This window comes from Moschus berezovskii, chromosome 6, assembly GCF_049115385.1.
Source record: "Moschus berezovskii isolate FMDL1 chromosome 6, NW_MosBer_1.0, whole genome shotgun sequence".
In the NCBI taxonomy this organism is placed as follows: domain Eukaryota; kingdom Metazoa; phylum Chordata; class Mammalia; order Artiodactyla; family Moschidae; genus Moschus; species Moschus berezovskii.
Genome location: NC_142465.1, coordinates 117,467,929 through 117,495,000, shown reverse-complemented (window position 1 = coordinate 117,495,000; position 27,072 = coordinate 117,467,929). Strand labels below are relative to the sequence as shown.

Below are 27,072 nucleotides of genomic sequence, written 5' to 3'. Positions count from 1 at the left end.
GATGGAGGTGATGGTGGTGGTGGTGATGGTGCTGATGGTGCTCATGACGGTGATGGTGGTGGTGATGGTGCTGATGGAGGTGATGGTGCTGATGGAGGTGATGGTGATGGTGGTGGTGGTGGTGGTGGTGATGGTCCTGATGGTGCTCATGATGGTGATGGTGATGGTGGTGATGGTGCTGATGGAGGTGATGGTGCTGATGGAGGTGATGGTGATGGTGGTGGTGGTGGTGGTGGTGATGGTGCTGATGGAGGTGATGGTGATGGTGATGGTGGTGATGGTGCTGATGGAGGTGATGGTGATGGTGATGGTGGTGATGGTGCTGATGGAGGTGGTGGTGGTGGTGGTGGTGATGGTGATGGAGGTGATGGTGCTGATGGAGGTGATGGTGATGGTGGTGGTGGTGATGGTGCTGATGGAGGTGATGGTGGTGGTGGTGGTGGTGGTGGTGGTGGTGGTGATGGTGATGGAGGTGATGGTGCTGATGGAGGTGATGGTGATGGTGGTGGTGGTGATGGTGCTGATGGAGGTGGTGGTGGTGGTGGTGGTGGTGGTGGTGGTGATGGAGGTGATGGTGCTGATGGAGGTGATGGTGGTGGTGGTGGTGGTGGTGGTGGTGATGGTGATGGAGGTGATGGTGCTGATGGAGGTGATGGTGGTGGTGGTGGTGGTGGTGGTGGTGCTGATGGTGCTCATGATGGTGATGGTGGTGGTGATGGTGCTGATGGAGGTGGTGGTGCTGATGGAGGTGATGGTGATGGTGGTGATGGTGGTGGTGGTGATGGTGGTGGAGGTGGTGGTGCTGATGGAGGTGATGGTGATGGTGCTGATGGAGGTGATGGTGATGGTGGTGGTGGTGGTGGTGGTGATGGTGCTGATGGTGCTCATGATGGTGATGGTGGTGGTGATGGTGATGGAGGTGATGGTGCTGGAGGTGATGGTGCTGATGGAGGTGATGGTGGTGGTGGTGATGGTGGTGGTGCTGATGGAGGTGATGGTGATGGTGGTGGTGGTGGTGATGGTGCTGATGGTGCTCATGATGGTGATGGTGGTGGTGATGGTGGTGGTGGTGGTGATGGTGATGGAGGTGATGGTGCTGATGGAGGTGATGGTGGTGGTGGTGGTGGTGATGGTGCTGATGGAGGTGATGGTGATGGTGGTGGTGGTGGTGGTGATGGTGCTGATGGAGGTGATGGTGGTGGTGGTGATGGTGCTGATGGTGCTCATGACGGTGATGGTGGTGGTGATGGTGCTGATGGAGGTGATGGTGCTGATGGAGGTGATGGTGATGGTGGTGGTGGTGGTGGTGGTGATGGTCCTGATGGTGCTCATGATGGTGATGGTGATGGTGGTGATGGTGCTGATGGAGGTGATGGTGCTGATGGAGGTGATGGTGATGGTGGTGGTGGTGGTGGTGGTGATGGTGCTGATGGAGGTGATGGTGATGGTGATGGTGGTGATGGTGCTGATGGAGGTGATGGTGATGGTGATGGTGGTGATGGTGCTGATGGAGGTGGTGGTGGTGGTGGTGGTGATGGTGATGGAGGTGATGGTGCTGATGGAGGTGATGGTGATGGTGGTGGTGGTGATGGTGCTGATGGAGGTGATGGTGGTGGTGGTGGTGGTGGTGGTGGTGGTGGTGATGGTGATGGAGGTGATGGTGCTGATGGAGGTGATGGTGATGGTGGTGGTGGTGATGGTGCTGATGGAGGTGATGGTGGTGGTGGTGGTGGTGGTGGTGGTGATGGTGATGGAGGTGATGGTGCTGATGGAGGTGATGGTGATGGTGGTGGAGGTGGTGGTGGTGATGGTGGTGGTGGTGATGGTGATGGTGCTGATGGAGGTGATGGTGATGGTGGTGGTGGTGGTGGTGGTGATGGTGCTGATGGTGGTGGTGGTGGTGATGGTGCTGATGGAGGTGATGGTGCTGATGGAGGTGATGGTGATGGTGGTGGAGGTGGTGGTGGTGATGGTGGTGGAGGTGGTGGTGGTGATGGTGGTGGAGGTGGTGGTGGTGATGGTGCTGATGGTGCTCATGACGGTGATGGTGGTGGTGATGGTGGTGATGATGGTGCTGATGGTGCTGATGGAGGTGATGGTGCTCATGATGGTGATGGTGGTGGTGATGGTGGTGACGGTGGTGACAGTGATGCTGGACTATGATGATGGCAGTGATAAGAATTTTAGCCGTATGGTATTTACCGTGAGCCAAGCACCTTTCCAATATTAGCTTATTTAATTTCTATAAGAGTGAAATAGATAATACTATAATTATCCCTACTTTACAGATGAGGAAAGTAAGGGGCAGAGAGGTTAAGTAATTGCTCCAAGGCCATTACAGCTTCTAATGACAGAGTAGAGATTTGTACTTTAAAGCTCCCTCCAGAGATTGTGCTGTTGACTGCCACCTTGCATCCCAAGAGGTAGGGATGCACCTAACTCAACCTGGGGGAATTCATGAAAATGTGGTGACTAAGCAAGATCTTTCCGAGAAAGAATTTCAAAATGGTATACATAATTTAATCACCTTGCTTGGTATTCAGATTCCAAAGAAAGATTTTTTTTGTCTTTATAAGAAATCTGTTTCTTATAAAGTAGGGTTTAATTTTTTACTTTTCATATGTTACCATGAAGTCAGTTTATCCTATGTATATTTAATAATAATATGTGTTAGTGTTAATCTTAAGGTAGCTATTGGCTTCAAAATAACATCCTAATATTTACAAAAGTTAAACAATACCAATGTGCAGAGAAATAAGAGAAACAGGAAAGGCAGCATAAAAGGATATTTTTTGATGGATAGGGAGCTTCTTTTCTTTCTACCTTGCCCATTTGTAAAGGATGGAGGTTCAACCTATACCCATTTCAAAATGTCCACATTCCTTACCAGTTAGTGTGGGAAAAGCTAGTGCTGAATGTAGGGACAGCCTTGTTTTTTGCTCATGTCTATGGATTCAATAGAAAGATTTCTAATATTGTCTACAGTGATCACTTGGTAAATTTTTATAGTTAGGGACTATAGTTACTGCTTTTACCTTGCTCTTAGATTATAAACAAGTAGGTACAGGTATGGTGGTGATAGGAGGCACAGTTTTTGGTTCAGCAACATTAAATCCTGGGTTTTCACCCCTCCCTGATGGTGGTGATGTTGAGTGGGTCCCTTCTGCTTCATAAGACTGTGAGCATCCTCCAGGCTGCTGTTAGGGGTCAAACTGGAAAAATCAATAGCTGACCTGGAAAAACTCCAAACAGTGCATCTCTTTTCGGAGCCTTGGCTTCTAGGAAGGGTGAGAGGGTCCAGGAGCAGCTTGTACCGACTGTCATTCACCCGGGAGCCCCAGCATCCCAGAAGCATGTGTCACTGTTAACGGTTAGACTTCTTCAGGATCCTGCAGATTGAGGAAATATTATCCTCAAGAGTCGAGTGGCTTGATTCTGGGGACGAACAGTATTAACATTTCAAAATATTTTTTTCCATTTAGATCTACAGAGCTGGATTCTAACTGGTCTTGGTTTCAGTTGCGATGCATGCAAGTTGGAGGAAATGCTAATGCAGTAAGTTTATCTTGGATTTCTCGTTTTCTTCTTGTACACATGTGTGTTGCACTCGTAAAGAAGTTCGACATTTACATGTAAGAGTTCAGGAGGCTCTGCTGGACGGTGGGCTTATGAGCCGGATGACCCAGATGGCTTGTTTATCTAGAAATCTATTAGAAACCTGATAAACAAGAAGCCCTGGGCTAGAATACAGTGATGGACAAGATGACTGGGACTCCTCCCTTACCGACAGAGAGCAAGTAAAGAAGTAAATAAACAGGAAAGTAACAGGTGGTAGTGCTTTGAAGAAAAAACAGGAGTGATGATATAGAAGAACTGGGAGGCTTCTTTGTGATAATACAATTTTTTAATATCTGAGGGTGTCATTTGTACTTGGATGGAATGCTTCGAGGTTCTTTTATCTCAATTTTATTTATTAAATCTATAAATTAAAAAAGCCATTTTCCAAATCTTCAAATATAGTATGTAAATATCATGTGTCAATTTATAAACTTAGTAATTTCTCTGTAAAAGCAGCTTTTTAAGTGTTCAATTATAATAAAAGAGCAAATTTCCTTAACCCCATTTACAAACCTAGCTAAGGATCCTCAAACATTTTAAATTTCATTTACAAATTCAGTATATCTGATTTCTAAAACACTAAACTGGCAGCCTTACAAATCTAACCAGCAAAATCTCCCTTTATGTAAAATACAATTATATGTTTATAGCAATATGCCAAAATGATATAGGTTGAGTAAGTAGAATTCCCTGAGACATACCATTAAATGTTCAAAGTATTAGAAATCCATAAATAAAAATAAATGTATATGCATTTTTTTTAGAAAGGGACTTCCCTGGTGGTCCATCGGCTAAGACTCCTTGCTCCTAATGCTGGGGGTCCCAGGTTTGATCACAGGTTCGGGAACTAGATACCGCATGCTCCAGTGAAGCTCCCGTGTGCTGCAACCAAGACCTAGTATAGCCAAGTAAATAAATAAAAATAGATACTCAAAGTACTAGAAATCAAATTGGTATCCATTTCAAGTACATTTATATCGAGCTTCAATTAAATATTCAAAATTAAAATAGTAAATCTAAAAGAATAATTTTCAAAATACCGGTTTCCTTTGGAGCAGTGTCTCGGCCTTTTTCTTCATTACTGTTCCCTAAGCAGAAAAATGAAATTTAAATTCATCAGTTAGCTTGTTTTAAATTTAAATTGGATTTAGTTTTCCCATACTCTTGCCTAGAAAATCCCGTGGATGGAGCAGCCTGGTAGGCTGCAGTCCGTGGGGTCGCTAAGGGTCAGACATGACTGAGCAACTTCACTTTCACACATTGGAGAAGGAAATGGCAACCCACTCCAGTGTTCTTGCCTGGAGAATTCCAGGAACGGGGGAGCCTGGTGGGCTTCCGTCTATGGGGTCACACAGAGTCGGACACGACTGAAGTGACTTAGCAGCAGCAGCAGCAGTGAAAGAAATTAAATACCAAGGACTATGATTTTTGAGAGGTAGGGGTGATCTTTGGAAGGCTACAAAGTATGGTAATAACTAAGTTGGTTTTTTTTTTTCACTTTCCAAGAAACATTCCTCTGTTGAGAATGTAAGCCTTCAGTATTTCAAGCATGTGATTAGAAAACCATGCCCATGTTCATTATGTCCACAAACTTGTCTTCACCTTAATACTGTGGGTTCGATAATCTCTGTCCTTATTTCTAAATCTTTGTAAGGTTGTAGGGTCCCCACCCAGCTCCAGAGAGCAGTTTCCAGTCTCAGCCAGCTGATGTGGGAGAGTGGAGGGGGCAGGTCAGTCAGTGGTTGCTAAGCTCAAGCAGAAGGTTAGGTTTGAATGCCAGCTCTGCGCCTTGCTAGTCTGTGTGACGCTGGGCAACTTGTTGGACCTCTCTGTTTCTGGCTCATCTGTAAACAGTATGTGTCTGAGAGTGTGGCCATGAGGGTTTGATGCAATGGTATCCACCAAGAACTTAGACAGGACCCAGTACGTGTGGGTGCCCTGTACCATTATTTGTCCTGTTGAATTCACAAAAGGATCACTCACACAGGCTTTTAAAACACAGGCTTTAATTAAGCTGTGAATGCTGTAATTCATGTCTGTACAGAGATCCTTCAGAGGTGCTGCAAGCAGAGTCCCCTAACTGTCTAAGTGCGTTTCAGTACCTTGTCTGTGCTGTGGTCTCCACCGATGAGGAAATAGCGCTCACCAAGGAGGGGGTCAGCTTGGCTCTTACTTAACTGGTTTATCAGACAGTCCAACTTAGGGAGCCCCCGTGCTTAGGATTCCGGCTGCTTCCTGCTATGGCCCAGGTTCAGTCCCTGGTTGGGGAACTAAGATCCTGCAAGCCACACGGCAGAGCCTAAACACATAAATAACTCATCTCATATAGATGCAAAGCAAAGAAAGCTCCAGTTTAGTAGGACTCTAAGCTTGGAGAAGGAAATGGCAACCCACTCCAGTGTTCTTGCCTGGAGAATCCCAGGGACAGGGGAGCCTGGTGGGCTTCCGTCTGTGGGGTCACACAGAGTCGGACACGACTGAAGTGACTTAGCAGCAGCAGCAGCAAGCTAAGGTCAGTTGCTCAAGTTAGATGCTGTCCTGAGTGGAAAGTGTGCGTTCAGATAGCGTTCAGAGCAATGGCAGTGCTCTAGTGGAGCAGCGAGGGCCCAGTTGTTTTGTTCTGTGAGGCACGTCTCCTCTCTACTTTTACCAGAATATTAATGTTTCGTCTGTGGAAGGTATTACTCCTTCTGCAAGGAAAAATTTTATAAAAATCTTTCCCGGTTTAAATTATTTTGGTTTTCACTAGTATTTTCAAAAAGGGCCTTCGTGGCATGCAGGAACGGTTCTGGTCACCCTGTTGGATTTAGCACAGCCCTGCTGTTCACCCGAGTCCTTTCCTCCGCAGGCTTCCTTTTTCCATCAGCATGGGTGTGACACCAATGACACCAACGCCAAGTACAACAGCCGCGCCGCCCAGCTCTACAGGGAGAGGATCAAGGGGCTGGCCTCCCAGGCCACCCGGAAGCACGGCACTGACGTGAGCGGGGCGGGGCGGGGTGGCTCCATCCTACACCTTTGTTTCACCAGAAAAAGTCCTTTATAGCCCAAACCGTCAAACTTCCTGGCCAGGTTCTCTTACAAGGAAGCAGCGTGGGGCAGGTTGTCATCATTCACCATCCTGCTCAAAAACGCTGCCGTGACCACTACACAGCAGTCCTGCAGCATCGCTTTTATTTGTCAGCAGATCAACACTGACCTCGTTTTACATGCTTTTTGTTTAAAGACGCCTCTTTCAGGGAATTCCCTGGCTCTCCATTGTTCTTTATATCTATTTCTAATAATAAAAATGTGCCAATAGACGTAGGAAGGAAATAATCGATAAAGTGAAAAGTTGAAAGGTTTTTAACATTATAAGAATTACATCTTCAAGATATAACAAATGAAGTGACTTAGCAGCAGCAGCTGTATCATGTGACCTAACATTTTTATATTATGACTAAATATATATGTTCATCATCTTCCCTTCCATCATGGCTCCTTTCCAGTATTTCCTAGCTCTAGTAATTGGCATCATCATCATCTGCCAGGGTGCCTAAGTCAGAAATGTGGGCATCATTCTTAATTATTACCACTTTGTCAGGCTTCCCTTGTGGCTCAGCTGGTAAAGAATCCGCCCACCTTGTGGGAGACCTGGCTTCAGTCCCTGGGTTGGGAAGATCTTCTGGAAAAGGAAAAGGCCACCCACTCCAGTATTCTGGCCTGGAGAATTCCACGGACTGTATAGGCCATGTGGTTGCAAACAGTCGGATACGACTGAGTGACTTTCACTTCACTTCCATTAGTTGAGACTTCGCCTTCCATTGCAGGGAAGGGTGTGGGTTCAATCCCAGGTTGGGGAGTTAAGATTCCACATGCCTTGACCAAAACATGAAACAGATGCAATATTGTATCAGATTAAATAAAGACTTTAAAAATGGTCCACATCAAAAAAAAAAATCCTTAAAAAAAATGAAGACACCTTCTTCAGTGGATATTGTTGACACATTGACTCTGAGCCGTGACAAGGGCACTGTGGCTTGAGCTGAGTGAAGCTCATCTAACTGCGTCTCTGGGCTTAGTTACACGAGGTGCACTTAGCACTGAGATCAGGGCCATCGTAAATGACGGATGCCAACAAAAAGCACAAAAACGTAGAAAGTGTGTCAGTCAATAGACCATAAAAAGCACCCATGCTTGCAACAGGAGCTGAAACAAGGACCCGAGCATTGTACCTTGGAAGACACATTCTCTGCTTTTCTGCAGGTGTCCAGGCAGGGCGGCAGATCTAGGGTCACAAGTTAATTGCAGAGTAGGCGAATTCACAAATGTGGAATGGAACGTGCACCTAGACGTGAAGTCCTTGATCTTCCCCTTTCAGAAATGGCTTGGGGAACTGCCTTTTGTCTTCCATAGCGCTTGGCAGCACAAGTTACTAGATCAATGCTTTGCTACAATGTGCTCAGGAGCCCTGACTTTATAATAATGGGGAGTACGGATCTTTAGCAACAGGCCTCTAGAAAGGGAGGGAACTGTATTAAATAAACCCTCGAAAGCAGGTGAAGCGCTGAGCAGTGCGTGTGTTCTGTTCCAGCTGTGGCTTGATAGCTGTGTGGTCCCGCCTTCATCCCCGCCACCGAAGGAGGAAGATTTTTTTGCCTCTCATGCTTCTCCTGAGGTATGTGTTATGCTTCACATAGTTTTAAAGTGTGCTCCTCTGACATAAATTTTAAAGGGCGTATATTTAAAGTGTTTCAGTTAGGACAGAGTCTAAGCTGCTGTAATCAACAGCCCTGAGGCAGTCACTTATGGGAGAAATAAATTTCCTAGCAGTAGTTCAGGGTCATCCAGGGCTGCTCATCTCATTGTGTGGCTTACATCTCAGGGTCCAGAGTGGCCGCTCCAGTTCATGACCTTTCCCGGCCAGTGGGAGGAGGACAGACATCCACACCCAGGGAAGCAGTACCCCAGCCTTTTACGGTCTAGAGGTTGCAGCTTCCTGGGAGGCAGAGGAGGTCTTACTAGGGGCCTGCCCAGTGCAGTTCAGAGCTTTGCAGTTGACAAAGAACAAAGACAGTTTGGGGAACTTCCCTGACTGTCCAGTGGTTATAACTCTGCACTTCCCATGGTGGGAGTGCACGTTTGATCCCTGGTCAAGTAACTAAGATCCCACAAGCTGCACAGTGTAACCGAAAGAATGAAGACATTTTTTTAAACCCAGATTTGAAAAGGGATTTGATCTCGTTGCCCCTGTTAGCTGTGTACACAGAACATCTCTCAAGGCTCTTGAGAGAATGAACAGGTCTGTGTGTACGTGTGGCTTGGTGTGCACACACAGGGTATATGACCTAGCTCTGTCCACTGTGAGGCCTAGAGACAGAGACCCCCGGATGACAGGCACACCCAGCACCCACACCCTCATTTCTAAAATGCTGTTCTCCAATAAAGGGAACCAGGGCTCCCTTTGGAGAGGCGGCCGATTCTAGGACTGGAGCTGCACGGGCAGAGGAGCCTGGAGTAGCCAGTGGTGCTGGAAGTGAGGGGGCACTAGGCGGCCAGGGCGGGGGATTGGACGAGGACATGGCTGAAGGTGGTCAGAGCTGGAGCCGTTTGAACAGAAAAATAGATGACAGCACTAGGCTGTAACACAAAGAACTGCCCAATATCCAGGAGTCCGTGACTGGTGCAAATGGATGGCCGCATAAAGGAGTGGAGGGGAGGGACCGTCCTCCTTACAGGAAACTCCACCCTTCAGGACGTGGGGCTTACCCTGCTCCCCCGGCATGTGGGCTGGACTTAGTGACTCACTTTTTTTGAAGTTTGTTTTTTATGACTTTCCTTGCTTTGCTGGTAAGGACTTTTCTCCCCTGGCTTCAGGTGAGCAGCACTGGGTGGGCGTCAGCACAGCCAGAACCTTCTTTAACTCCGAGGCACGCGGACACACCTCCAGCAAGCAGTGAAGGTAAGCACAGGCTCGTGCTGGAGTGCCAGCCCATGTGCCCCGGGCCTCTGCGGAGCTCCTAGGAAATGAGAGCCCTGCGTTTACCAAGAGTAGGGAAAGATGCCCATGGTCCGTTATAAAATGGGGAGACAGGATTACTGAACATGGAGTATGTATGACCTCACTTGTAAAACACACGTAGCCAAAATCACACATGCAGTTAACACTGGAAAATGAAATTGCTGAGGATTTTTACTTTCAACTTCATACAATTTTGAAGTGACTGAACTTTTATCATGAGTATATGTTACTTTTATAATCAGAAAAGTGAAAGTCAAAGTCGCTCAGTCATGTCCCACTCTTTACAACCCCATGGACTATACAGTCCATGGAATTCTCCAGGCCAGAGTACTGGAGTGGGTAGCCGTTCCCTTCTCCAGGGGATCTTCCCAACCCAGGGATCAAACCCAGGTCTCCCGCATTGCAGGCAAATCCTTTATCAGCTGAGCCACAAGGGAAGCCCAAGAATGCTGGGGTGGGCAGCCTAACCCTTCTCCAGCCGATCTTCCCGACCCAGGAATCGAACTGGAGTCTCCTGCATTACAGGCAGATTCTTTACTAACTGAGCTATCTTATAATCAAAACACGAGATTCCAATTTAGAAAACTATGGGCTTCCCCGGTGGCTCAACAGTTAAGAATCCACCTGCAATGCAGGAGACATGGGAGACATGGGTTCGATCCTGGGATCAAGAAGATCCCTGCAGGAGAAAATAGCAACCCATTTCAGTATTCTTGACTGGAGAATCCCATGGACAGAGGAGCCTGGTGGACTGGTCTGTGGAGTTGCAAAGAGCTGATGGGACTGAAGCAACTGAGCACAAATGCACACATTCTGTCAATAATTCACATTTGGTGGTTTTATTTTAGGATTATATTTATTGTAAATCTACTTACATCACTTGCTTACATTTAAAAAAACCACCCATGGGTGAAAACATCAATGTTTTCTATTTTAGAATTGAGCATTGTTTGTTAGCCAGAAAATTAGTATAAATTAACAACAACAAGGTATCATTTTTCACCTAATCAGTGAACTGCTGGCGGGCGGGCCCCTCAGTCATGCTGGCCTGTGAGAGTCAAGCCTGGACCTGCTTTAAGGAACTTAGTGTAACAGGAAGAACTAAAGAGTCAGCAACCTCAGGATCAGGTGATGGTCCTGAGAAGCCTTCAGACAAGGATTTGCTGGAAGGTTGGACAATAAATGGCATTTATCTTCAAGTAGAGAGCCCTGAAGGGAGAGTCATTCAGCTCTACATGAGAAGGGGGTCAGGAAAGTCCATTCATTTCTTTTTTGGCCAAATAATATCCCATCTATTGCATGGATATGCTTCATTTTGTTTATCCATTTTAAGGTAATAAAATAAAATTAAGAGAACAATATATTTTAAAAATAAAAACCTTAATGGAATTCCTAACCAGGATCAGTTTTTTACATCAACTAGAAAACTCAGCAGATTTCTTGGCAACTGAAAATTTAGGTTTCTATCATTGATGTGATTCATATTAGACTTGCCAAATGTTAACATATGTTGGGGTATAGTACACATATGTACTAGGTATCTCAGAACAGTTTACTTTAAAACACCAGACCATAAGGTAGGATTCCAGATTATAATGATTGGGGAGACCACTAACAAAGCAACTGGATACAAAATACACTTCTATTTTAATGGACTTTTAAATTAAAATTCTTAAAGTGATAAAATATGGAGCTAAAAAGAAGAGACAATCATTGATCTACCTAGATAAGATTTGTAGTACTGAACAAGTTGGATGTGTTACATATTCAAAAGCACATTTGATGAATCTGTTTTCTTCGTTGATTTCAGTATCTTTAACTTTCAGGTGTGCCAGAACGAGGACCAAGTGTGGAAGGTCTGAATGTGCCAACGAAGGCTGCTGTAGGCGGTGTGTGTTACCCTGTAGTCTGAGGTTAACTGAGAAAAAAATGAACCCTGTCTATACATTCTGCCTAGAACTTACAGTGTAATGAGATTTATTTAAACGAAAAATGCTGTTCTGTTTTTGCCAGCTTGGTGACTGTGAAACGCATTAGCCTCTGTACCTGGCGCAGGTTGCTCTTGATGCTTTTTGATTTGCTGGTTTATGTCCCAACATAGGCAGCAGAGCAGCCACGTCATTCCTAATTACTCAAGAACTCTTAGCATTTTCTTCTTTCTGATTTTATTGTAGGTGAACTTAATCTCTAATTTTTCATTATCAGGGAAATGTAATCTGAAATTAGTGCATATCACACTGCATTAATTGGAAAGCAACAGCTTTGGTGAAAAAAAACCAAGCTATTGGAAATGTTCCAGGTATTTCCATCATGCACTAATAGACGTGTGGGAAGCTGGAAGCAGGTTATATGACTACTACAGTGCATATCTAAAAGAAAGTGAAGAAAAGGAGCATGTCCGTGAATGGCTTTTTTAATACTCAAAATGTAGTGATGTTATTCTCCCACTAAGGACTAAACATTTTAATCTTTGTGGTTTTATGCTATCTTTTCCTGTTAAGTCACATTTTCATCTTTGTAAGAAGAAAAATAAGATTTTATTCTTACTGGGTCTCTTACACATAATTCTAAAAACAGAGTATTTAATCTATGATTAAAATTTACCCAGAAAACAATTTTTAAGAAACTTTATCTAAAAGCATCATATATTTTTGTGCAATTTAGTAAGTAATACTATCGAAAAATAGAATGTTTCTGATTGGTTAGTATGATAAAATCTGTACATAAATCAGGGTGGAAAAGCACTTCGCTGGCTGCTTTAGTTGTATACATAATGACTGGCTAACTTTATATTTTAAAACAATTTTGAAAGTTTTTGAAGAGTAGAGATTACTAGGTGAGTTTGTTCTAATAAACAAAATGCTCCTGAAGAAAGTGGTGAATAAGACAAGCTCAGGCTGTTTATTTCTCTGCAATATGGTGTCCCCCCCCCCAAAAAAAATATATACTCTCTGAGTTTGGATGCAATCTGAAAATACTGACAACTCTATTTTGATGAAGCTCTATTCATCTGAAATACATTGAGGCACTTGAGTCTCTGGATGACAAACTAATGTGGAAAATGTTATAGTCTCTTAAATAATAAAATGCAGTATCTTAGAATTTTTAAAAAATACACTAAAAATAGGAAAATCATGTATTTCCAGTGGTCTGACTTTCTACTTTTTGTCTTTGACAGAGGTTTCTTCTATCATAAAAAAGAAACCAAATCAAGCTAAAAGAGGAGTGAGTATTATGTATAAACTGTCTGCTGATTTAGCTCTAAAATGGCTTATGGACTTGAGGAAGCCACCTTTGTCATTTTTACTTCTATTGTTTTTGAGCCACAATCTGATAAAGGTGGCTTTGATGAAAAGTTTGTTTTGTTCAATGGAGTGCCATTATACACGGTGACAGTTTTCTGCAGTGAGTGTCTCACATTTCTCTGTCGGCGATAAAGCTCTGAAAAAAAACCAGCTGAGACTCCCTGGGATCTCATGGTGCCGCTTCTAACGGGGCTGTCGGGCGGGGCTGGGAGGGTCGTCAGCAGTTGAACGTTCAGCTTCTGAGGTTCCGTTCAGAGCCCCTGCCCTGGACGCAGGGGCGAGGTCTGAATCCTGACCTCGTCACTTGCCAGCTGTGTGATCTTGGTCAAGTCTCTTTACTGACAGGAGCGCAGGTCCTCCTCCGTCACCCGGAGATGATGACCATACTGGCTTCACAGAGTTGTAAGGACTAAGTAATAACCCTCAATAACTGTCAGCTGTCATTGCAAATGTTTTCAAACAGTTTGGGTAAAACGTAATCTTCTACTGTATCCTCCAGCTTGGGGCCAAAAAAGGAAGTTTGGGAGCCCAGAAACTATCAAATACGTGTTTTAATGAAATTGAAAAGCAAGCCCAAGCCGTCGATAAAATGAATGCACAGGAAGACCTTCTGTCCCGGGCAGCACCTAAGGAAGAATCCATGTAAGTATGATCAAATCATAATATGATTCTAGTGACTACAGTTATTAACTGGGCTTCCCAAGGTGGTGCTAGTGGTAAAGAACCTGCCTGCCAATGCAGGAGATGCAAGAGACTGGGGTTCGATACCTGGGTCGGGAAGATGCCCTGGAGGAGGCCATGGCAACCCACTCCAGTATTCTTGCCTGGAGAGTATCCCATGGACAGAGGAGCCTGGCGGGCCACAGTCCATGGGGTCGCAAAGAGTCAGACGGGACTGAGGCGACTTAGTACATATATAACACGTAAAGCTATTAACTAAATGACTCTGAGATTTGCTTTCCAAATGCCATTTATTTTTACATCTGTGTGTGAGGAGGGAAATGCAAAGTTTGGTTTTATGAGAGTTAATACCACATGGACGTGTAGATGAGAAGAGAGACCAGTATTTAGGGAGGGCAGCCACCGTTTCCAGTTGAAGTTGTGTGGACAGGATTTGGGTGGGGTCAACATGAAGGGAAAGACAAAGATGTGTCTGTCATCTGTGGCAAGACGGAGGTACTGCCACAGGAAAGACTCCCAGCGTCGATAGTCATCAGGGAAATGCAAGTCAAAGCCACAGGGAGACATTGCCTGACTCTCAGGGGGCTGTGATCAAGAAGACGGAAAGCAAGCGTTGGTGAGAATTGAGAAACTGGAGCCCTCATGCTTTGCTGGTGGCAGAGTTACCATATGACCCAGCAGTTCCACTCCACAGTATATGCTCAGAGAAAGTAATATATGTGCCCACAAAGTAACACAAAAACTTGTACACATGTTCACAGCAGTATTAATCCCTATAGCTGAAAAGTAGAAACAATCCAGATCTCCACCAACTAGTGAACAGATGAACAAAATGCATGTGTCCACACAGCAGAATATTATTTAGACATGAAAAGGGGTAAGGTACTGATACATGCTGCAGCGTGCACAAATCTTGAAAAATTTATGCTGAGAAAGATACTGGCCACAAAAGACCACATATTTTATGATTGCTTAGATGTGGACTGTCCAAATCAGGCAAATCAAGAGACAGAAGCGGACTGGTGGTTTCCAGGGGCAAGGGCAGAGTGGAGAATGGGGTGGACTGTGGGAGGGTGGGATTTCTTCTGGGGTGATGAAAATGTTCTGAAATTAGATAGAGGTGATGGTGACAGCCTTGTGAGTATACTAAATTGATTCGTGCATTTTAAAAAGGTGAATTTTATGACATGTGAATTTTATCTCAGTAATGAAAACGGTGTTTATAACGTGAAGCCCCATTGGATCTGGCGACTAAATTCTAATTGTTCGATGGAAAGTTTTGGGTACAGTGGTATCTCCGGAGGTACTGAGCCTGGATCTTGAAGAGGTCTCAGAGTCAGACTTGAGGGTGGTGGCAGAGAGAGGGAGAAAGGAAAAGCCTAGGAGGATGAGGAAGAGGGAATTCAGGCGTGGTTCTGGGGTCCTGCCTGGATTGGAAACATTGGAATGATGGCGTGGGTCTCCCTGAAGTCAGACCAGCCGAGGGTTTTGCATTACATCTGAGGAGAGTGCCATGAAGCAGGGGTGTGTTTTGGAAAGTGCGTTTGGTCGTGATATCCAGGGCAGAAAGAATGGGGGGAAAACTGGAAGCCAGGAGGCCAGACCAGAGACTGGTTTTCAGTAGCTCCTTAAGGTTCTTGAGAGGATGTCATTGTGTTGAAAACAGAAGGGACACATGGCTGTCCGGAAAGGACTGGTGTCTGGGCGTAAGGGTCCAGGGTCGTAAGGAGAGAAGAGAGAAGAGGCATCTTGGATTCCCGTTTTGTGCACGTGTGTATTTTATTTATATGGTGTTTTTTCTTGTTGTCATTGTATCTCTTGTGTGTGTGTGTTAGCCACTAAGTCATGTCTGAGTCTTTGTGATCACATGGCCAGGCTCCTCTGTCCGTGGGGACTCTCCAGGCAAGAACACTGGAGTGGGTTGCCATGCCCTCCTCCAGGGGATCTTCCCGACCCAGGGATTGAACCTGGGTCTCCCGCATTGCAGGCAGATTCTTTACGATCTGAGCCACCAGGGAAGCCCCTGTCTCTTGTAGCGTGGCTTCATTACTGCAGGCTGTAAATGAAGAAAACACTGCTGCGGGGTTTACAAGGTTGTTGGGTGCTCATTTAGTTGATCTCAAGAGTGCGTCATACAGCGCCTGGCCATAGGTGCTCAGTCAGTGTAGTTTCTTGCTGTTCACGCTCAGTGGACTTCCTGTGACAAGCCTGGATCATTTGAAATGGGTGGTTACTCCTCAGTGTCATTTAACTCACAGCACCTAGGGGGCAGCACTAAACCGTATTTAGGTTAAATATGATTTGAGATGTCCAAGGGGCTTTGTGTGGTGTTGGAGAAGACTCTTGAAGAGTCCCTTATACTGCAAGGAGATCCAACCAGTGCATTCTAAAGGAGATCAGTCCTGGGTGTTCATTGGAAGGACTGATGCTAAAGCTGAAACTGCAATACTTTGGCCACCTCACGCGACGAGTTGACTCACTGGAAAAGACTCTGATGCTGGGAAAGGTTGGGGGCGGGAGGAGAAGGGGACAACGGAGAATGTGATGGCTGGATGGCATCACCGACTCTGTGGACATGAGTTTGAGTGACCTCCGGGAGTTGGTGATGGACAGGGAGGCCTGGCGTGCTGTGATTCATGGGGTCGCGGAGAGTCGGACACGACTGAGCGACTGAACTGAACTGAACTGAACTGAACTGAAGGGGCTTCCCTGGTGGCTCAGATGGTGAAGGATCCGCCTGCAATGCGCAAGACCTGGGTTCAGTCTCTGGGTTGGGAAGATCCAGTGGAGAAGGGCATGGCAACCCATTCTTGCCTGGAGAATCCCCCTAGCGGGCTGCAGTCCATGGGGTCGCAAAGACTCGTTCACGACCGAGCGACTAAGCTCATAGCACACAAAGGTGGCTCAGTAGTAAAGAATCTGCCGACCAAAGTAGGAGGCACAGGAGACTCGGGTTTGATCTCTGGGTCAGGAAGATCCCCCGGAGAAGGGAATGGCAACCCACTCCAGTATTTTGCCTGGAGAATCCCATGGACAGAGGAGCCTGGCGGGCTACAGTCCATGGGGTCGCAAAACAGTTGGACACAACTTAGCGGCTAAACAACAGTGTATTTATTTGTCTGCACTGGGTCTTAGCTGCGGCATGTGGAATCTTAGTTCCTCAACCAGAGATCGACCCAGGCCCCCTGCATTAGGAGTGCAGAGTCTTAGCCCCTGGACCACCAGGGAAGTTCCCAAGAGTGCCCACGCTTTATGTTAGTCTTCTGCAACTTCATTTTTTTAAATGGCTGTACATAAAGTTAGTTCAGTCAGCTGTCAGAAGAAGTTTCGATTCCTGTGTGTTCTGAGTGTGAACTAAACTATCCGTGCAGCAGCCTCACCCTTACCGGGCATTTTGTCCTCAGAGATGTCTGTGCGCACACTGGTAGGAGCCTAAGAGGAGACGGAGATGGCGCTGGAGCTGCTTCTGGGCTCTCCCTGAGCCCCGAGGACGTGGCCAGCCCTCCTCCATGGCGGTCCTGGAAGGGCTCCTGTAGGTCTGAGAAGCGTGGAGTCCCAGCTCCTTTGTTCTGCTAATGCTTCCAGAGCCTGCATGTTAAAGTGCACACTTTTGATGAGCAATGGCGCCAGTTCCGCGACAAGTTCCCCAAAAGGGAAAACTTCCCCATCTCATACTGTCTTGAAATTCTTCATCCCCATCCATTCATCTCCAGAAGACTCTGTTACCACAGTTATAGCTTTTTGTGATTTTAAACAGATCTACTGTTTCCTCCCCAAAATTATACTTGAAAGAAGATTGCTTATTTTCCTCCTTTAAGTACAATTTGGCAGTCGTTGGGGGGGGACAGTAGATGTATTACCATTACCTGATCTGAAGGAATAACAGTAAAGAAAACAAACCGCCACATTAAAACAGAGTAGAGGGACTCCCTGGTGGCCTAGTAGTTAAGACTCCAAGTTGCGAGTGAAAGGGGCCTGAGTTTGATCCCTGGTCAGAGAACCAGATCTCACATGTCGCAACTGCGGGTCCTGTGTGCCACTACTGAGACCTGGCATCGCCAAATTTAACAGGAAAAGAATGAGGGCATCCGTTTCTTTAAGGACAGGTTGTGTTAAACCCCAGGTGTATGAAACAGTGTTCTTGCTGTACAGAAATGTCCAGTGGGAGAAGCATATATAAGCAACAACAAAAAGCAGAATAGAAATCCTGCCTGACTCATTAAGAAGGGAAACAGCAAGAGCAAGATTATTGTTTCCTAGTAAGAAATTCTGTTATCACTTCCTTTCACTAAAGAGAAATGTATTTATATTATTAGAGAGTTTATATAGTACCTTTCTCATGAGGAATTTGTGACATTTTATATAATTTTCTAAAATGGACAATATCTTAGAAATCTTGATAATGTAGGTATATCATTTTTCAAGTCCCTGAAATTGTGTTGCTATTTACTAATATGATAATATACTCTTGTTAATATAGGCCTGGTTTTCTTCTTAAGAAATTAAGTGTCTATAGCGTTTTTGGAAATGTGACAGTAAGGGACAGTGTTTTTTTCATCTCCCCTCCCTCCCCCCAAATAGGTGTTTATTTGTCACAAGGATTTGCTAGATAGGTGGTGAGTATCTGACTGGTGGTGCAGATGACTGAGGAATGGCAGCTCCATTTTGAATGATCTCAGAGCTTGGTTCCATAAAGAGACCTTGTGGGGAACTTCCCTAGTGGTCCAGTGGCTGAGACTCCATGTTGTCAATGCTAGGCAGACTGGGTTCGATCCCTGTTCAGGGAACTAGATCCCACATGCCACAGCTAGAGATCCACTGCAGCCAAATCAATATTTTTTTAAAAAAGAGAGAGAAACGCTATGGGAAATTTTCTTGTAAACTGAAGAATACTTTTGCAATGCAGTAAAAGCAGAGACATTACTTTGCCAACCAAGGTCCGTCTAGTCAAGGCTATGGTTTTTCCCGTGGTCATATATGGATGTGAAAGTTGGACTGTGAAGAACGCTGATCGCCGAAGAATTGATGCTTTTGAACTGTGGTGCTGGAGAAGACTCTTGAGAGTCCCTTGGACTGCAAGGAGATCAATCCTGGGTGTTCATTGGAAGGACTGATGCTAAAGCTGAAACTGCAATACTTTGGCGACCTCATGCGACGAGTTGACTCACTGGAAAAGACTCTGATGCTGGGAAAGGTTGGGGGCGGGAGGAGACGGGGACGACAGAGAATGAGATGGCTGGATGGCATCACCAACTCTGTGGACATGAGTTTGAGTGACCTCCAGGAGTTGGTGATGGACAGGGAGGCCTGGTGTTCTGTGATTCATGGGGTCGCGGAGAGTCGGACACGACTGAGCGACTGAACTGAACTGAACTGAATCCCTTCTTAATTTATCTGTTAAGTCAAATATATTTATATGTATATGAAAAGTGAAAGCATTACTTGCTCAGTCAGGTCCTACTCTTTGTGACCGCATGGACTGTAGCCCACCAGGCTCCTCTGTCCATGGAATTCTCCAGGCAAGAATATTGGAGTCATTCCCTATATATTTGGACTTCCTTGGTAGCTTGGCCAGTAAAGAATCCACCTGTAATTCGGGAGACTCGGGTTTGATCCTTGGGATGGAAAGATCCCCTGGTGAAGGGATGGGCTACTCACTCCAGTATTCTTGAGCTTCCCTGGTGGTTCAGACGGTAAAGAATCTGCCTGCAATGCTGGAAACCTGGGTTCGATCCCTGGGTCAGGAAGATCCTTTAGAGGAGGGCATGGCAACCCAGTCCAGTATTCTTGCCTGGAGAATCCCATGGACAGAGGAGTCTGGTGGGCTACAGTCCATGGACTCAGAAAGAGCTGGACTTGACTGAGTGGCTAAGCCCAACACAACACACACAGATACACACATATATATATATATATAATCTTAAACCAGAGAAACTAATCTCATACTTTTGTTACATAATGTGGAAGTATAGTTAAAGATCTGCATTTTACTATCCTTTATATAAGTAATTTAAGTATATATTATGTTGTGACATATTATGATACGGTAAGTAATATAAGCTAGAACAGTAAGTAGATTAGCAGCAACCAAAAATTAGCTGTAAACTCATGCACCTTCTCTTGAGCATCTACTTGAAACAGATCTTTACCCAAAAAACGCCAGCTTGCCTTATAATCATTAATCATGGAAAGCCGCAGCAAGCTAAAAGCATGTGACAGGTTTAACGTTCTTGGTATTTTAACTTAAGAGCACAGAATTAGCACTAAGTTAAGGAGCATTCGGTTTTTCTGGCAGTGTTTCATCATTACGATTAGCCTATAAAGATCTTGAAATTCAGATGAAGAAAGATGAAAAGATGAACACAAGTGGCAAGAAAAAGGCAGAATCAGAGAGACTTGGCATGGGATTCGGAAATAGCAGAAGGTGAGTCTGAGTGAACTCGGGAGTTGGTGGTGGACAGGGAGGCCTGGTGTGCTGCGATTCACGGGGTCGCAGAGAGTCGGACACGACTGAGCGACTGAACTGAACTGAACTGAAGACTCTGCTTTCTTGGATTTCATAGTTTAAGCTAGTTTGCTAATCACACGTGGACTTTACTTGTTAATTTCCACTCAGAAATGTCTTCTGCTTGTTCACTTCCTTCAGTTGTGCTCTGATACAGTCGGCCTTCAGCGCTCTCTGTCGAGGGGTTCTGCCTTTGCAGACTCAACCAATCAGGGAGGGATTTGAATATATTGGGATAGGGAGAATTCCAGAAAGTTCCAGAAAGCAAAACAAATTTTTCTGCACATACCATACTTAAGGACAATGATTTACATAGTATTTACATTGTATTTATAATTATTTATATAGCATTTCTGTGGGATCAGCAGAGACACCAGTTAGCAACTGAACAGCAACAGATGTAGCCCTTACATTGAATTTGGTGTTATTAGTAACTAGAAATGATTTAAAATACAAAGGAATAATGAGGATTTTTTAGGGGGTGAAGTAGAGAAGGATAGCTTCCTTACTTTGCCAAGCAAAGGAGGACATATCGGGCCTCTGCCTTGAAAAATTATGTGTCCCTGAGGATTGATTTTGTTGGCTGGGGTGATGGAACCAGTCCCCCTCAGATACCAAGGGACAACTGTGTTTATTCCAGCACAAAAAAATTCCAAAATTGATTATTAGATAAAATGAAATCGGTCTGATTGTCATTGAATGGATGCCATAAACATGACTTTCACATGTGACTGTATTTTGTATAGTTAGTTACAGTCCCCACTGAGGTCCAGTACTTTTTTAGTGCTTATACCACAAAAATATTTTTTTATTGTTCATGTTTTTAACCCCCTGAATAAAGTATATTTTTGCTGAGAGTATAAATTAAAGGCATTCTTTGGTGAACACACGTATCTTCATGAATATTATTTTTTTTCCATCTTATTTTCTATTTTCTCAAGTGGTATTTCACATTCAGTGACTTCAGACATGCAGACCATTGAACAGGAAACGCCAGTCACAGCAAAACCAAGGAAAAAGTATGGTGATGACAGCGATGACTCATATTTTACATCTAGCTCCAGGTAATCTGTTAAAAATCAGCCTGAAAGTATTGTTTTGAAAAGCAGCAATAAATACAGACTTACTAGTTTGTTAATTTTTTTTACATCAGGAACAAATACAAATAAGTTTACTTCATTGTTTTTAAAAGCTTCAACTGGAGTCAAGGATGTCCTTTGGAGAAAAATTGGGGTCCCTTTCTTTAGTGGATGATATTTGCTAACATTGAAATGTTTGAAAATAAAATCAGCAGCCAGGAATTAAAATCGGAGGTGGAAAAGTTGCATTTATCTAAAATGTGAAACTGGAGAAATACGCAAAACCCCAAAGATATATGTTAAGTCATTTAGTCTTATTCCAACAGTTGGAATATTTCCCAGCTGTGCCTTCAGCAGATTCTTTTGTTTTCATACCTCCGGCTTCTGGAGTCCCCAGTTGTCAGGATATAGAATTTTAAATGAATGCTATTTGTGTGTGTTTATGTATGGATGAAAAACACCGTTGCCATCTGAGGGGTTCCCGGGATAAAGCCTAAGCCCCATCCTTCAGCCCTCGCCCTCCGACAAGGACAGCTTACCTAACTCCAGTGTGAAGCCAACCGTGGCGAGGCCGTGGTTCAGGTTCAGGCCGCCCGCAGAGACCGAGAACAAGTTTAACTTGAATCTACGCACTCTGTGCAGTCCTCCAAGAACCTGATCAGCACCGGGGGAAGGCCTGCTGAACAGCCGCCAAGTAAACCTGGGATGTCAGGAAGTGGGCCCCAGCTGGGAAGCCGGGCGGCCTGGACGTGAGTCCTGGCCCTGCTGCTTAATGACTGTGTTACCTTGGCTGACCTGTCCAACCTCCCCGTGCCACTGCCTCTTATCTGTAAGGTGGGAACACCAGCAGTGTCAACCTCTCAGGGCGGCGTGAGGGTTTAGTGCATGAATGCACACACGGCATTGTGGGTAGTGCTTAGCTATTATTCATGTCATGTTTAGCTGTTATTTTTATATAGAAACTCAGCTCAAGAGACACGTGACTCAGTCTGAATGCTTAATCACTATTGTTGTAGACTTAACCATGTGGAAGGCCACCTTCAGGCATGGGATTTGGGGAGATCACCCGTGTGCCCGTCAGCATGGGCAGTCCTTAGAGGAGATGTCCTCACTCACATCTCAGAGGGCATCGCTGTCGACTGGCAATTACACAGGCTCAGAAGCAGTTCCATATGCATAACAGATAGAAATGTATGTTAACTAATTAAGCTCTAATTCTGAAATTCTGTATTCTCCTATCAAAGTTCACAGGTAAGGAATTGTAGCACAGAGAACTGTCTTTAAATCATTCACCTAGCATCACTTCCAATTGCTTCAAGTCCAGATTTTTACCAGAAAAAAGTAGTTTAGAGGTGTTCCCCATCAGTGCTTTCAGAGACAGGGTGGTTTTATGTTTGCCTCTCAGGCTTCCTTGATAGCTCAGTTGGTAAAGAATCCACCTGTAATGCAGGAGACCCCAGTTCTATTCCTGGGTCAGGAAGATCAGCTGGAAAAGGGATCGGCTACCCACTCCAGTATTCTTGGGCTTCCCTTGTGGCTTAGCTGGTAAAGAATCTGCCTGGATATGTGGGAGACCTGGGTTCAATCCCTGGGTTGGGAAGATCCCCTGGAGAAGGGAAAGGCTACTCACTCCAGGATACTGGCCTAGAGAATTCCATGGACTGCATAGTCCATGGGGTCACAAAGAGTCGGACACGACTGAGTGACTTTCACTTTCACTTTTCCTGTGAGTAACCTGTATTTCAGGTTAAGTGGAGGTAACTCCCAAATCACGCCTTTTTAAAATAGTTAATTAATTAATTTGGCAGTACCAGGTCTTAGTTGCAGCCTGCAGGATCTTTTAATAGGTGTGGCATGCGGGATCTAGTTCCCAGAGCAGGGATTGAACCCAGTCCTCCTGCATTGGGATTGTGGAGTCTTAGCCACTGGACCGCCAGGGAAGCCCCCTAAATCATGCCTTTTAAAATACTTAAACACATTCTCTACAGGATAGAATTAAATCTCTAGCTTGATTTGAAGGCTGCCTACGTGTCAGGTCACTTTAGATGAGGGAGTTCGTCTGTGTCGGGGAAACTCCCGGTGGTGCAGGGTCTACGCCCACCCACCTGGCTTCTCCACAAAAGCCTGAATTGAAGCCTGTTTGATTCTTTCACCGCTCATTACAGCTCCTGCAGAGAGTGTAGGGTTTCCAGCTCCACCAGTTGTGTGGAGTTGGAAGGAGAAGCGCTGTGACTGAGGATGCGCCCCGGGAAGCTGTTGGGGAGCCTTGCACGCCCCAGGCCACTGCCCGGCTCCTCCCTGGGGGGCTCTGTCCGCCCGTCAGGAGCTTTGGGAATCCCATCAGCCTCTCTCCCCAAAAGCTTAGTCCTAAGAGTCAGCCCGAAAGGCCTCCGTTTCTACGGAACATTATTTATGGCTTGAAACCGGGGAGCAGATGGTGCTTTTGTATTGGCCGCACTGGCTGGGCTCCTGCCAGAGGGTCGGTGTGCTGTTCGTCTTCACCTGCAGCTCGTCTGACAGGAACGTCAGTGCTGGTCCCCCTTGGTCGTAACCACTGCAGGCAGAACAGCCCTTTCTTTGGCAGATGAAGTCGGATAAACATGGCCTCTGGGAAAGCAGGCATTTCCATGAAGAGCTCTCACTGATTCCAAATTATTCATTAGCCCATTAGAACTTGAATACTATTGAATTATGAAAGAGTGCTGTTTCTATTAAAAATGAGACCAGCCATATCTTTGGGCTTTTTTTTTTCCTTTTGAGTTCCATTATTTCTGGGATATAAACAATGTAATTATATATTGAGTACAAAATAATGAAACTAGAACAATTTGTTCAGCCTTACAAAGCCAGCATGGCCTTCAGTGGAAGAGGCAGCTGTCTACAGCTGTAAATCCTAACTTGAGTAAGGATCCAACCAATGTCTCCTGCCTCGGCAGGTTCTTTACCACTAGTGGTGCCCCCGGGGAAGCCTATGTAAGGAATGTTTTCAGGTTGAGTGAAACCACAGTGAGAGGGAGAAAACATAAGTGAAAAGCATTTAGAATTGGGATCTAGAAGTGAAAACATTAGAAAATCAATAAAAGCAATTCCCTGGCGATCCAGTGGTTAGGACTCAGCACTTTCACTGCCATGGCCCTGGGTTCAGTCCTTGGCTGGGGAACTGAGATCCCGTAAGTCATGTGGCCAAAAACAAAAAGTCAATAAGTCCTTGGGGATCCGGGGGGACTTGTGTTTCTCAGGAAGGGCAGGTGCTTCACAGCCATCAGTGGGTTCTGTCACCCCATCCTCCCCCAGCAAGTTGCTACGTGCTTCCCACACCGTGTGCACTGGGTCAGCGCTCAGGGAGCCTCGCTGGTGAATCGTGGGTAGAGCCCCCACCCTCCCTGCCCCCCGTTCCCTCCCCAGCTTGGAGAACACGGCAGAGAACATGGCCTAGTGGCTAGTTTTATTCCACCACCACCCTCCCATCTTAGCTCATCTCTGAATGACTCCTTATGCCCTCAGAGTTTGGCCCTCACTTGTCTCCTGTGTGCTTCTGTTCTTACCCTCCGGAAACATCTTGGCAACATCTCTAAAGTCTCTGCATCCTCCTTCATCCTCCTTCCTTTCCTGAGTCCTAAGCATTAGAATCTGAGTCTCTCTCCTGAACTTCTTGAACCACCTTTACAAGGAGTGCGGGTCTGGCTGTTTGTTTTCCATCCTAAGCTGTCACGAATTCTGAGATGGCCCAGTCACTTATGAGTGCGTCTCTGGCACATCCACCTCACCAGTCTATTTCTGTCCTGTCCCAGGCAAAACCTGCTGCTCTCCATCAAAGATCTTTCTCCCCCGACACAGGACCTGAAGCTGCCGTTGAGTTTTGCTCTCTGAGCCACTCCCTGCTCGATGATGAGCTAACGAAATTGTGAACTGACCCAGCAGGCCAGCGTCCCCCCTGAGATGCTTACCAAGTCCACTTCCAGCCCCAGTCTGAAAGAGCATCTGCAGGATGGTCCAGTGATCAACAATCGTAGCTCTGCATCTGACTCCAGAATGAGGCCAGTTAGCATCACTTATACTAAGTGGTGGTTTCTGTTAGGAGTGATGTCTTATCTGGGGCTAACATGGCAGGCTTACCAACAAGGGACTCCTAGAATGCGGTCAGTTCTCCAGATCCTGAAGCATTGATGGTGGTTTAGTTGCTAAGTCATGTCCAACTCTTTGCAACCCCATGGACTGTAGCCCACCAGGCTTCTCTTTCCACGGGGTTTTCCAGGCAAGAATACTGGAGTGGGTCACTGTTTCCTTCTCCAGGGGATCTTCTCCACCCAGGGATTGAACCTGGGTCTCCTGCATTGCAGGCAGATTCTTTAACGACTGAACCATCAGGGAAGCCCTCCTGAAGCATCATTCATGACCAGCCTATAGTCAGGTAACCCTCCAGGATGTCCTGTGCTGTTGGGATAGGCTAGGTTATGTCGCAGTGATTAATACTGCCCCCAGACCTTAAGGGCTTAGTGCAGTGATGGTTTATTTCTTTGTTCACTGAAGTCAGCTAAGGATATAGATTAGCTGTCCTTCTGGTGGCACCTTGACTGTCCAGGTGGATGGTGGTGTCACCTGCCTGAAGCTACAGCACCTGGAAAACACGACCCCTTCCACTTGGGAGGGAAGAGGGGACTGGGCACCCGAAAGACCTTGGGAGTGATTTGCCTCATGTCTGCTCCTGTCGCACATGACCGCCCCCAGCTTCAAGGGGGTCTGGGAAGTGCAGTCCGCATGTACCCAATGTGAGTGGACGCCAGTAAGGTCCTCCAAAGTCTCTCTTCTGCTCTCTCCCATACAGGTTCTTTGACGAGCCCGTGGAGTTAAGGAGCATTTCTTTCTCTAGCTGGGATGACAGTTCAGATTCCTATTGGAAGAAAGAAACCATCAAAGACACTGACCCAATTCCGAAAAACACAGGCTATATGGACAGGTATGGACCCCAGAAGGGTGGGACTGTAAACTGTGACTCCACACGTGTCTCCAGGGACATTCTCTAACCCTAATGAATGAATGTGTTGTACTATTTCAAGAATATTCTTTGTATCCTTATCTGTCTTCTGAACTTACAGCTTTGCCTTTCCCAGAAGGTCGTGTCCTAAAGCCGAGCAGTAAGTGGCTTTGTTAGACCGACTTCTGTGACGTTCCATAGTGTGCTTGAGACCCGTGTGTGTGGCTGTGCTCATCCCTCTTTATCGCTGAGTCTGTTTATCCGTTTACCTGTCGAAGGACTGTCTCCAGCTTCTGCTGATCATGAATGAAGGGCTGAATAATGTGTCGTCCAAACCAGGGAGCTGCTGGGCATGTAGGGGGCCAGTCCCAGCACTGGGACAATACGTGTGACCTGGGATTGCCCTCGGCGACTGGGGTATACTGCCGCCCTACTCTTTGTGTCCTGTGTAGCGTGGAACAGTGCTTGACTTGCGTCACAGCGCACTCAGTATTTACGGATTGGCCCGTGGAACTGAAGTCAAGTTACAGGCCTATTTTAAGTAGCAGAATTCCTTCAAATGTTGTGTGGTTTGGATATTTATTCATTTTTTTTTTCTAAATAGAATTTACAGGCTTTTTAAACTGGCCTAAAATCCCTTTCCAGAATTACTGCTGTTGGCTTTTTAAAAGGTAAAATGGCATGTGCTTACATTATAAATGAGAAATACATTTGCCTTACCTCAAATTAGTTTAACCTATTTTGGCTGTTTTTGTTCTTTGTGCTGAGCACATTTCGGATCTGCTGTCTTTGCATAGTTCAAGTAACACTACAGGTTATTAACTAATCACTGTGCTGGGTGTTGAGTCCCCAGAACTTACTCTCCTTATTATAAATGATGAAGAGTTTGTGCCCTCTGACCAGCATCT

General features: G+C 45.6%; 1 protein-coding gene across 2 annotated transcripts in view; it reads left to right on the top strand.

Moving 5' to 3' along the window:
* Positions 1–27,072, top strand: part of ARFGAP3 (ARF GTPase activating protein 3) — a 58,405-nt gene that overhangs the window by 20,214 nt on the left and 11,119 nt on the right. For both annotated transcript variants that reach the window (XM_088837537.1, XM_055394606.2), the window contains exons 3-12: positions 3,483–3,555; positions 6,467–6,598; positions 8,192–8,275; positions 9,475–9,559; positions 11,446–11,508; positions 12,798–12,844; positions 13,424–13,566; positions 19,901–20,029; positions 21,052–21,174; positions 26,015–26,146. In XM_088837537.1, coding sequence (XP_088693663.1) covers positions 3,483–3,555; positions 6,467–6,598; positions 8,192–8,275; positions 9,475–9,559; positions 11,446–11,508; positions 12,798–12,844; positions 13,424–13,566; positions 19,901–20,029; positions 21,052–21,174; positions 26,015–26,146 — 1,011 coding nt within the window. The remainder of the gene's footprint in view (positions 1–3,482; positions 3,556–6,466; positions 6,599–8,191; positions 8,276–9,474; positions 9,560–11,445; positions 11,509–12,797; positions 12,845–13,423; positions 13,567–19,900; positions 20,030–21,051; positions 21,175–26,014; positions 26,147–27,072) is intronic.